The 12,301-nt window shown below is 30.9% G+C and overlaps 2 protein-coding genes across 2 annotated transcripts; both read left to right on the forward strand.

The window, feature by feature from the left end:
- The first annotated feature begins 6,789 nt into the window (after positions 1-6,789).
- Positions 6,790-10,028, forward strand: LOC133037170 (uncharacterized). Its single transcript, XM_061114017.1, has 6 exons — positions 6,790-8,503; positions 8,663-9,014; positions 9,111-9,201; positions 9,277-9,495; positions 9,662-9,784; positions 9,864-10,028. The coding sequence occupies exons 1-6, from the start codon at positions 6,790-6,792 to the stop codon at positions 10,026-10,028; spliced, it is 2,664 nt and encodes an 887-aa protein (XP_060970000.1).
- A 152-nt stretch (positions 10,029-10,180) lies between these two features.
- On the forward strand, positions 10,181-11,784 carry LOC115714485 (uncharacterized). The gene is made up of 5 exons (XM_061114018.1): positions 10,181-10,271; positions 10,366-10,610; positions 10,698-11,018; positions 11,125-11,223; positions 11,302-11,784. The coding sequence occupies exons 1-5, from the start codon at positions 10,181-10,183 to the stop codon at positions 11,782-11,784; spliced, it is 1,239 nt and encodes a 412-aa protein (XP_060970001.1).
- Positions 11,785-12,301: the final 517 nt, after the last annotated feature.

Raw genomic sequence — 12,301 nt, forward strand, 5'->3', positions numbered from 1 at the left:
TATAAACTTGAGCATTATTAATCTATTATTATATGTAAATAAGTGGATAGATACGGCCACTCATTTTTTTGTATAGATATATTGTAATTGGTGTAATTTATATATTTTATCTTTAACTTAAAATATATAAAGCTCTATGTTAAATTTATCCAACACATGTTGATTCATGTGGTGCTCTGCACCATACAAGAAAAAGAATAAAATAAAAATAATTACCCACTTACAAATGCAGACAACTCAAACCGAGTAATATCATATAAGTTTAAATCAAATCCAGAACCACCATAAATAGCTACTAACTCTTTCTCTTCCTTAATATATGGATTTAAACATCCATATCCTTGTGCAAATCTCGTTTAATTTGATATCGACTCCTTATCTTTTGTTGATACTAACACCTTAGATTTGAACAACCCCCTTCCATATAGTCTCCATCATTCGTCTCGAAACAATTCCATTCATCCAACATTGATGATTCATTTTCAAATGACACTTCTTTATTCTTCCCACTGTCTTCAAATTGAACATTGTCATAACCAATGCAATGCTTTTTACCACAACTAACATTCAAACTATTTTCATCTACCTTATTTACCAATATTTTTTTTATCTTTCACATTAGGTATAATCGAAATATCAAGATCACTACTGCTAAATCCTACAATATCTTCTACCAATTTCAAAAATTTACCATTTTCCGTAGAAGGGTCCATATGACTACATAATTTCGAGTTCACCGAATCTTCAAATAATGGAGCTGATGTTCTCAATAACACATCATCAGACTTGCAACAATCTTCATGAAAACGATAAAGATCATAGGCACAACACATCTTTGACCTTATAAGTGACACCTTCTGACGTAACTTTTCAACTTTGCGACTCTACTCAGAAAAACCTTTTATCAAATCTAACAATTTCTTATTATCCATCTCGACCTACACACAATTGTGACACCAAACAATAATTTTTAAAAACAACACGACAACCAAAAAAATTATTAGTCAACACAACCAAAGAAGAATTAACATAAAAATGTCCATTATATAGTTAAATAATTTCTTATTGGAATATAGATTGTTTTTTTTCTTTTTTTTTTTTTTTTTGAAACGGGATTGTTTTTTTTTCTCTTGATCATAACTTTATTAAATTTTAAGTTCTAATAGAAATGTCCCCAAAACAAAAAAAATAAAAAAAAAATCAAAGTGTTATATGGTTTAATATGCAATATATAAATTTCTATAAATATCATTGTGGAGCAAAAGTATTTCCTTGCCTCACACTTAACTTCAATATATTGAATTTTTACATTAGTCTAGTAGATGTTATGTTAGTTGGTTCCTAAAGCTTATGTCAATAAAGTTAGTTGTTATGTTCAACATATTCTCAATTATTGTAAGTATTAAAAATAAAGTTTAAAATAGTATAATGTACACACAAATAAACAATATGTATGTAAATGACTGTTTGAAGTACTATAAATTATTTTAAAATTTCTCATTGAAAAAGAAAAGAAAGAAAGCAATTTAAAATATACCAAAATTAGATATGACCGTAGGAGTTTAATTATAATTGTTTTTATAATTGATTAAGATTTTTAAGGGAAAACAAAAAAATTGAAACTTTAAGAATAAAATATAGAAACTTTTATTAAAGTTTTTAGGAAAATGACACAAAATATAAGATAACAACACATAAGTCACTCTTATCTCAAAAAAGAAAAAAAAAAACCACATAAGTGAGCATAGTGAGCATAGTAAGCTGAAGAATAGCAACACTGCTCCGCCTTTGCATTTTTGCTTGATTGAAGCCTATAAATGTAGCAGTCATTTTTAGTGTTGAAAAAGTTGAAGGCAGTAAAAAATTTAGACAGTAAAATCAAGCAGTTTAAAGAAAATAATAAGTACCTCTTTTCATGCTTTTGAACCTCTGATGCTAGGGCTATTAACGAATCATGTACATTATCGTGATTAAGTGAAACCCACTGCTGCATTTGCGCTAACCCAGCAAATGTGTTTTTTTTAGAAACTTTAAGAATAAAATATAGAAACTTCTATTAAAGTTTTTAGGAAAATGACACAAAATATCAGATAACAACACATAAGTCGCTCATCCCCTGTTGATCGTCATCATCACGAACTGCTCCGAATTCGAGTACTTCCACCGATACGGTGTCGTTTCAGTTGCTGCTTTCCGAGTCGCCTCTGAGTTGAATATGTAGCTCAGCCGCGTTGATTTCTGACTCGGAGAAAAGTGACGTAGAAGAGAGCAACAACGAGGAGGAAGAAGAAGAGGAGGACGAGTACTCTCCGCAGGGAACTCAATCTTTTGGCTCAGAAATTTGGGTTTTATGTTTCTTATCTTTTAGTTTTTGTTTCTTTTTTTTTTTCAGGTTCTTCAAATCTGGATTTTAAAATTTCTTTTTGTTTTTTCGAAATATTTTTTAAGAGATTAATGTGTTCTGCAATGATATTATGCCAAGTTATATAAATGTAGTAAACTTTGAATAAATTGAAATAAGAATGAATCAAAATAAAATTACAAAAAAAAATAAAATAAAACAAAATGCACTAACCTTCACCTTCACCGGAGAAGACGGTCTGGGCGGAACTGAAGAGAATGACTTCTCGTTTTCTTTTCCCTAAACTAATTTTACATTTTAATCCTTTTTAATACTTTATGTTTAGTTAAGTGGACCAATGAATTAATAATTAAGGGTATATATGAATGCTTTTATATTGACCAAATCAACTAAATAATAATAATAAAGTGTCTATCATTATATCCTACTTTGACTAATTCAAATCCAATTTTAATTCAATAGACTACAATCTACAATAACTTTCTAAAATTTACTTATGTGGACAAATTATACTACATGATAGTGAAACTATTAATGAGTCTCTTTTATGGGTGTTTTTATGGGTGTCTATTAAAGAATTTTCCTATATTATTTATTAGGCACTATGGTTACATTTAAGAAACAAAAAATATCTTCGGAATTTGAAAACCTTATACTACATACAATTTAAATATATTTTTTAAAATTTTATTTATTATTAATGTTTGAAAAAAAAAATTGTTTTATTTATTATTAATATATATTATAGGGTGATTCTACAATGCACCCATTTAAAAGGGATGTATGATGCACTCTCTTCGGCATCTAAAAAATTTTTTTAGTCTGCTTTTTTTTTCATATTCATGTACGTTATAACTATTTAAGATATCCTAGAAAATTTTGATAAATTCGGAATAATTTACAACATAGAAAACAGTGTTCAAACAATCTATTTTACACGCGTATAAAATAAAATAGTCACGCGTACAACACACTGTTTGAACGTAATTTTCGGCACGTTAAACTTTTCCAAATTTTTTAAAATTTTGCAGGATGTCTTAAATAAGTATAATTTACATGACCATAAGAAAAAATTTGACTAAAAAATTATATCGGATACTAAAATAAATAGAGATGTATCAGTGTATCCCTTATAAGGAGTGCATTATAAAATTTCCCTATATTATATATATTATACACTATATTTTAGAATTTGAGATTTTTTTTTTATAAATGGTTGAATGTGACAATTACAAGTAAGGTACATAGATAATAGTGATTTTGAATATAGTGGTCACTATAAGTATAAGTGAAATACATCAATTTTGAATATAGTGCGAATACAATGAGATGCAGTAATAACAATAATTTTAAATATAGTGTTTTTTTAAGAAACACTTATGCAATATTTTTGTTTGATGTATAGTGAAACTTAGAGATTGAAGTTGAGAAATTGCTTATCGTTAAAGATCATCATTTGATATATTATAGTAGTTTGTTTTAGGGGATTTTCCATCGTGGTGTGCCAATGGATTTTGACTTGCACTACAAGAAATCCCATCATTAGCGGCGGGGGTATTAGCGGCGGAGCTCCTCCGCCGCTAATAATGGGGGTATTAGCGGCGGAGGCCCTCCCCCGCCGCTATTAGTGGGCTGAGTTTATTTTTTTTTAAAAATATTAATAGCGGCGAAATTTGTCCGCCGCTAATGCCCGCCGCTATTACTATTAGCGGCGGGGTCCGCCGCTAATACCCCGCCGCTAATAGGTGGGCGGGAAAAATCCCGCCCATATTGATTCAAACTATTAGCGGCGGGGTATTAGCGGCGGACCCCGCCGCTAATAGTATTTTATTTTAAAAAAAAAATAAATAAATAAATTAATGAAATGTTATTAGCGGCGGGGTCCGCCGCTATTGCCCCGCCGCTAATAACACTATATATACCCCATCAGACCCCTCTTCCCCATTTTTGCATTTTCTCTCAAAAAATTCCCAAACCGCCTCCTCCTTTCCCCTTCTCCATTTCTGAAATTTCCACCGCCTCCATCTCCGACGCACCACCACCCCGACGCACCACCACCCCGACGCACCACCACCCCGACGTACCACCACCCCGACGCACCACCGGTTATTTAAGGTAAGTATTGTATTTTTTTTTATTATTTTAGATTTGTTATTATATAGTTTTAGGTTTTAGATTTGTTTATATAATGTATAGAAAAATCTATGTATATAGAAAAATGTAGGTTTTTATAATCTGTGTAAGTTTTTATATTGAAAAATCTGTGTATATAGAAAAATGTAGGTTTTTATAATCTGTGTAGGTTTTTATAAATGTAGGTTTTTATATAGAAAAATCTGTGTATATATATATTTTTGTATATAAAATTAGTTATATTTACATATAAATATATGTTTATCTGTGTTTGTGTATATATAATTGGGTATATATATAAGTTTTGATTTTTTTTATGTATTATACTTTATAAAAACTGTACATATATTGTAGTGTAGTATATATATTATATATTTTGTAAAGTATATTATATATATAATCTGGGTATATTATATATATATTTGTATATAACAGTTTATATATATATGTATATCGTAGTGTAGTATATATATTGTATTGTATTATTATGTAAAGTATAAAAACTATACATTATATATATATATATTATATATTTTGTATATATTATTTTTGTAATATAATAGTGTATATATTTGTGTATATACACTATTATATTATTTTTATTATTGTATATTGTATATTTTGTATATTGTAATATAATAGTGTATATATTGTGTATTGTATATTTTGTATATATTATTTTTTTTATTTATATATTTGTGTATATAAAATATATAGTATTGTGTTTTTTTTTAAGAAAATATAGATTATATGTTAATGTATATATAATTTATATATTGTAACAATATTGTATATTGTATTGTTGTTATTTGTAGGTTTTTTAATTAATTTTAGTAATTAGTAATTTGTATTTGTTTGTATTTGTTTATTTTATGTTAGATTTTATTGATATTAAATTAATTTGTTGTTAAGTTTGCTAAAATTTGAGAAGTAAATTTAGCAAATTTAGAATATTGAAAAAAATTTAAAAAATTAGAAAAAAAAAATATTAGTTTGTAGCTTAATATATACATAAAAAGATTTTTTAAAATAATAATAATTAGTTTTTTAGTAACTTAATAAATAATATAAATATTAAAAGTTAAAAAGATTAATTAGAAGATTTGATTTATTTTTTTAATTTTTATTAAAATTTAAATTAAATGGATTAACTTTTATTTGAATTTTAAAAAATAAATTTTTTTGTATTTTTATGGTGGTAAAAATTAATTATTTTATATTTATTTTAATTTAGAAAATAATTTTTTTTTTATATAAATGATAAATAATTCAAAAATTTAAAATTTAGTAATTTAATGAATTTTTATAGTGTAATATGTAAAATGAATTTTTTTATAATATAATTAGTTTAACTTTTGATAACTAATTTTAAGTTTCAAAAAATAATAATTCATTTAAAATTTAATTATTTGATATTTATTTAAATTTTGAAAATAAATTTATTTTCTTATAAATAATAAAAATAACACAAAAAATTAAAAACTAATAATAAAGAACAATAATAATTCATATTTATAAATAAATTAAAAATATATCATAACTTTTGTACTCATAAAATTTCATAAGACTTTACAAAAATTTAAAATTTAAAAATTAATAATAAATAACAATAATAATTCATATTTATAATTATATTTAAAAATATATCATAAAATTTATATTCATAAAATTTCATAATACTTTACAAAATTCATATTTATAATTATATTTAAAAATATATATCATAACTTTTGTACTCATAAAATTTCATAAGACTTTACAAAAAATTAAAAATCAATAATAAAGTACAATAATAATTCATATTTATAATTATATTTAAAAATATATCATAACTTTTGTACTTATAAAATTTCATAAAACTTTACAAAAATTTAAAAATTAACAATAAAGAACAATAATAATTATATTTAAAAATATATCATAAAATTCGTACTCATAAAATTTCATAAGACTTTACAAAAATTTAAATATTTAATACTTCATTTGTCGTCTAAATTGTAGATGGCGACAATCGATAAGTCTTGGACCAAAATCAGAAATCGTGGTTGCCATGAATTTTGGAATGGTCTACAAGCCTTTTTAGCAATGGCATCAGAACATAAGGATTGTGATGGACGAATACGATGTCCTTGTGTGAGATGTATAAATAGTAGGTTTGAAAAAATAGATAGGGTTAGAGCACACGTATTTGATCGAGGTTTTATGCAAGGATATGACAAGTGGATTTATCACGGGGAGCCTGAGGATGCCGTCGTTGATGTAGCGATTGCTTAGATGTTGAATCAGAGGATGAAATGATTCCTATTTTGGAAGATTTCTTTCCCTCGACAACTGAGGCACAAGGAGAAGATGAACAACCAACCACAAACCCACAATTTGATGACTTATTTGAGGAAATTGAAGCTGAATTGTATCCCGGTTGTGATTGGATTTCATCTCTTAACTTTTTAGCAAAGCTATTGCATTTAAAAGTTAGGGGAAAAATTCCTAATAACATCTTTGAAGAATTATTGAAGCTTTTAAAGTTTGCGTTTCCGAAGGAAAATAATATTCCATCAACTTACTACGAGGCAAAAAAGAGATTGAAGAAATTAGGCTTGGGTTATGATAATATCGATGTCTGTTTGTATAATTGTTGCTTATTTTATAAGGAGAATGCATCCAAGGAGGCTTGTCCAGTTTGCGGAACTAGTCGTTGGGTTACTTCCGAGAACGGGAAAGGAAAAAAAGTTCCTTGCAAAGTCATGCGATACTTTCCGTTGACACCTCGACTTAAAAGATTATATAGTTCGAGGATTACAGCGAAAAGCATGATATGGCATCATACTGGAAAATCAAAAGATGATGGGGTGTTGCGACACCCGGTCGATGGTTTAGCTTGGAAAGACTTTGATGCAAAACATCCCGATTTTGCAAGGGACCCAAGAAATGTTCGACTTGGGTTAGCTGCTGATGGATTTAATCCATTTGGCAACATGAGTCTTGCATACAGCATGTGGCCAGTGGTGTTGGCTAACTATAATCTACCACCTTGGTTATGTATGAAAGATAATTATTTCTTGCTATCTACCCTAATTCTTGGTGCAAAATCTCCAGGTAAAGACATGAATATATTTTTAAGACCTTTGGTGGATGAATTAAAGGAGTTGTGGAATAATGGGGTAGCAACGAGAGATAGTTCGACCAACTCAATGTTCACCATGCGTGCTGCGCTTTTGTGGACAGTGAATGATTTTCCTGCTCGTAGTAGCTTGTCTGGGTGGAGTGGTCAAGGTTATAAAGCTTGCCCTACTTGTAATGAAGACACGACGTCCATTCGAGTGATCGGGAAGACATCATATGTTGGTCATCGAAGGTTCTTGCCAAGTAACCATGCAATGAGAAGGGATACTCGATTTGATGGTAAAGTTGAAAGAAGACCTCCTCCAAGACGATTTACTTGTGAAGAAATATTATCACAAGTTAATGCTCTCGAACCCCAAATTCCCGGACATCATGAAAATTTTGGGGGCGTGAAACGTAGAAGAGTTGCAGAAAATTATAATTGGAGGAAAAAAAGTATTTTCTACGAGTTGGAGTATTGGAGCACGAATATTTTAAAACACAACATTGATGTCATGCATGTTGAGAAAAATGTGTGTGATAGTCTCCTAGGAACCATCTTGGATAATGATAAATCAAAGGACACAACCAATGCGCGCCATGATTTAAAGAAGATGGGTATTAGGGAATCGTTGTGGATTTATGAAGATGTAAATGGGAGGCAAATGAAACCGCATGCTCCTTATGTTTTGACTCGTGAGAAAAGACAACTTTTTTGTCAGTTTGTTAAAGGAATAAAGTTTCCCGATGGCTTCTGTTCAAATTTAAAGAGCAAAGTTTCTCCAGATGAGTCTAACATTATTGGGTTAAAATCCCACGATTGTCATGTCATTATGCAGCGAGTATTAGCGGTTGGTGTCCGTAAATTTCTGCCTCGCGACACTGCAACAACTATTACTCAGCTGTGTAATTTTTTTCGACAGTTATGCTCTAGAACTCTAAATGTAAAAGATATGGAGGATGCTCAAAATAATTTAATTCTGTTATTGTGCAAGATGGAATTGATTTTTCCTCCGGCTTTTTTTGACATAATGATACACTTGGTATTGCATTTGCACGAAGAAGCGATATTGGGTGGCCCGGTCTTTATGAGATGGATGTATCCTTTTGAAAGGTACATGAAAAAATTGAAAAATTATGTGGGAAATAAGGCACGTCCTGAAGGGTCAATTGCAGAAGGTTATGTTGCTGATGAGGCAGTAACCTTTTGTTCAATGTACTTTAAAGGGTGTGAAACAAGATTTAATCGGCTTGATCGAAATGAAGATGCGCCTTCTGTTTGTCGCTATCTCTCAGTTTTTAATTCTCAATCTTGTCCTTTAACTAGCGGACTTATCAAGCCTCTTGATCATACCAGTCGTGAAAAAGCTGAGTGGTACATTCTTCAAAATTCTCCTGAAATCCAAGCTTACTTAGAGTAAGTTTGTTACATTTTTATAAATTATTTTATTAAATTTTTAGTTTTTATTTTCTATCTCCTTCTATCGTATCTTGACATTATCATACTTCACAGTGAACATTTGGACAAGATCAAGCATGAAAATCCTAATGGTAATCACGATGCCTTGCATAGGCAAACTTTCCGTCCGTGGTTTCACAAGAAGGTATAACGACAAAATTGTTAAGTTTTAATTCAATCATTTATATTCCTCTCATATTAATACATTTTATGTATTTAGATATATGAGTTGCACAAGCTTGGAACTTTACAAAATGGTGATGAGTTACTCGCTCTCGCTTCCGGGTCCGATTACTTAGCAACATTTTATGAAGGTTGTGTAGTGAATGGTGTTCGGTTTATTGCATCAAAGCGAGACCAAAAGCGGAAGACACAAAATAGTGGTGTTACTGTTGTTCTTTGGAACGAAGGGTTTAATTATTACGGCACACTTGAAGATGTAATCACTATATCTTATCTTTGGTGCATTTACGGTGTCATTGTTTGAATGTAAATGGTATAACACTAATCCATTAAGAAAGAAGACAATCACTGAAAATAATATAACTAGTATAAATACTCGTGGACATTGGTATCAAGATGAACCGTACATCCTTGCCAACCAGGCAAAGCAAGTTTTCTATCTTGAAGATCCACTCAGAGGTCGCGATTGGAAGGTTGTTGAAGATATTAGCCATCGACAAATTTGGGACATTACTGACAACGAAGATGAGACTGATGTAGATGTTGTTAGTGATTCTAACTACGCCAATTTTGTGTTGACGAGTTGATCTTGGAGAGTTGATTATGCAATCGAATGAACCTCAGGTAATTGTTGAATCGTCCGATCGGTTAGTGGATTACGAGATAGAGAATAATGAACTGGATGAGAATTATGTTGCTGAAGAAGTAGATGATTTACTAGTTGAACATGTAGAGGATGAAAATGTAAACTTAGTGAATGATGGAAATGATAGTGATTCTTCAGTGTAACTTTTATTTTGTAAACATTTGTTACTAAAATTTTTTACAATTAAAGGAATATTTAATTTCTTTCGTATTAACATTTTAAATACTTATATTTCAATTATGTGTTTCACATTTGTGAATTCTTACGTTTTTTTCCGTCTTCAAAGTAAAGTAAAATGTCAGCTACGTTAGCGACATACCACGGTGGGGATGGTGATGGCAGGGATCCCCCTGATCCTTCTAGGGTACCGTCGTCTTGCGAAGCAGGTTTTCATATTTTTTCAAATCTACAATTGTTCTGAATATAAATAGTGAATGTATGATTTACTAATAAAATAATTTTTCCCTCGAATATTTATAGTTCCACCTCCGGTCAGAAAGGGTCGTGGGGTTGCCGCAAACGCTAATCTCGAAAAAAAAAGGAGAGAAGCTGGTAAGCCCTTACCGGTGGAGGTAGATCTTGAAACCGGCAAAGTAGTTGGCACTGAAGCCAGCAATTATGTTCGATTTCTTGGCCAACAAGTGAGCATGTTGTGCCCGGGTGGTCATCTAAATTTTTCCGATGTACCCCAACAATACAAGGATCAAGTGCTCAATCGAATCAGAGTGAGTGATTTTTAATTATTAAAGGTTGTAATAATTTTATGTCCTCATTTACAAATTAACATAATTTTAAATTATTTTATTACATAGTACTACTTTGATATCGATGGGAATCCCCACCGAGACCTACTTATGGGGACTTTATATTCGGTGATGGCGGAGCGGTATAGTGAGCGAAAGACGCTCAGACACAAGCATTTCAAACAACATTACAAAAAACCAGAAGATTGGGACACAGTTCTCAAATTCCCCCCTGACTACTTGAATACCGAGACTTGGAAACCGGTTTGCGAATTGTTCGTTAGCGAGGCATTTTTGAATCGTTCAACTAAAAATAAATCGAATCGGCAACTAATGAAATATCCAACAACGCAAGGCACAAAATCGTTGGCGTCCATACGCCACGGAATGGTATGTATTAATTCTTTAATTGTTAAATGTTTCATAAAAAATTCTTTAATAGTTAATAATATTTTTTTCTTATAATAAACTAATTTAATTGTTTATATTTGTATAGGGGGGTACTCCTGGAGAGCATGTAGTTGACGCATGGAAGGAGATCCATGTGAAAAAACCGTCTGGAACTTTCGTTAATGAATTAGCTGCAAAAGATTATGTAAGTGATTAAAATGATTTATTATTAAAATTTATATTTTATATTAATTACATATTCTAATAATTTTGATTTAAATAGGAGGAACTGATCAAGGAGCTTGATAGGAAGCGACTTGAACGACAATCCCAGAGCGATGCGAGTGCCGAATCCGAATACCGATGCGGTTATCAGTTTGACGTAATGGAAACAGTTCTAGGCCAAAGATCTGACTATCAAAGAGGCGTGGGTAAAAGGCTCAAGGGCAAAGGAAAGAAACCAATCCCTCAAACTCAATCAACGGTGCCTCCCCAACCAACTACTGAGATGATGAGCACCATGGCAGATATATTCTCAGCTATGCGTGCCACTTGGGGGGGTAATTTAACGCCTGAACAACGTGCCCTAATATTTAACCCACGCTTTGACAATTTCGTTCAAACGTATAGTCAATCGCAGTCGCCTGGTGGTTCGTCTTCTCAGAGTCATGCCGCTCCTCCGGAACAGCAACAACAACCTCCTACGCAACCACAATTTCAGCCTTCCTCGCAACAACAATTCCAAAATTTGTCACGCAGAATTTGAAAATTTTTTGCGGCGGAACCCCAATCTTTTCCTCGGCAATTTCCTCGGCGGCAACAACGGTACGCTCCGCCAATGGGAAATCAGTTCTTATACCGAACACCGTCAGAGTCTCCTCCGCTCGGCTCAAACTTTGCTGATTTTGGATTATTTGGGAGTTCATCGCAGGAGAACCAATTTTTTTCAACTCCCATTTTCAACCAAGCTGAGCTCGGTAATTTGACGCTGGGTTTATCATCAGACCAAGCGTATGTGCCTTCTCCGCCACGGGCTTCGGGGACTCGTACCGAAAATAATCCAGATCAAGACTTCATAATTAGAGACTTGAATGAAGATGTTAATGAATAATTTATTTATGTTTTGTAATAATTTAGTTTAATTTTGAGACAATATTTTATTAGGATTAATATGTTAAAGTTAATTACTTTGGAGACAATTTTAAATTATTAATAAATTTTATTAAATTGTTTTAATTATATTAATTTGATTTATTCATTAAATATTTAATTAAATTGTTTTA

Source organism: Cannabis sativa, chromosome 4 (genome assembly GCF_029168945.1).
Source record: "Cannabis sativa cultivar Pink pepper isolate KNU-18-1 chromosome 4, ASM2916894v1, whole genome shotgun sequence".
In the NCBI taxonomy this organism is placed as follows: Eukaryota; Viridiplantae; Streptophyta; class Magnoliopsida; order Rosales; family Cannabaceae; genus Cannabis; species Cannabis sativa.

What these genes read in the sequence shown, in the direction of transcription:
- LOC115714485 (XM_061114018.1), top strand. Translation starts at nt 10,181, where the DNA reads ATGTCAGCTACGTTAGCGACATACCACGGTGGGGATGGTGATGGCAGG. An exon ending in AAGTGCTCAATCGAATCAGA is followed by an intron (nt 10,611 to 10,697) that starts GTGAGTGATTTT and finishes TTTATTACATAG; the next exon opens with TACTACTTTGATATCGATGG. An exon ending in CGTCCATACGCCACGGAATG is followed by an intron (nt 11,019 to 11,124) that starts GTATGTATTAAT and finishes ATATTTGTATAG; the next exon opens with GGGGGTACTCCTGGAGAGCA.
- LOC133037170 (XM_061114017.1), top strand. Translation starts at nt 6,790, where the DNA reads ATGATTCCTATTTTGGAAGATTTCTTTCCCTCGACAACTGAGGCACAA. An exon ending in GAAATCCAAGCTTACTTAGA is followed by an intron (nt 9,015 to 9,110) that starts GTAAGTTTGTTA and finishes CATACTTCACAG; the next exon opens with TGAACATTTGGACAAGATCA. An exon ending in GTCCGTGGTTTCACAAGAAG is followed by an intron (nt 9,202 to 9,276) that starts GTATAACGACAA and finishes TTATGTATTTAG; the next exon opens with ATATATGAGTTGCACAAGCT.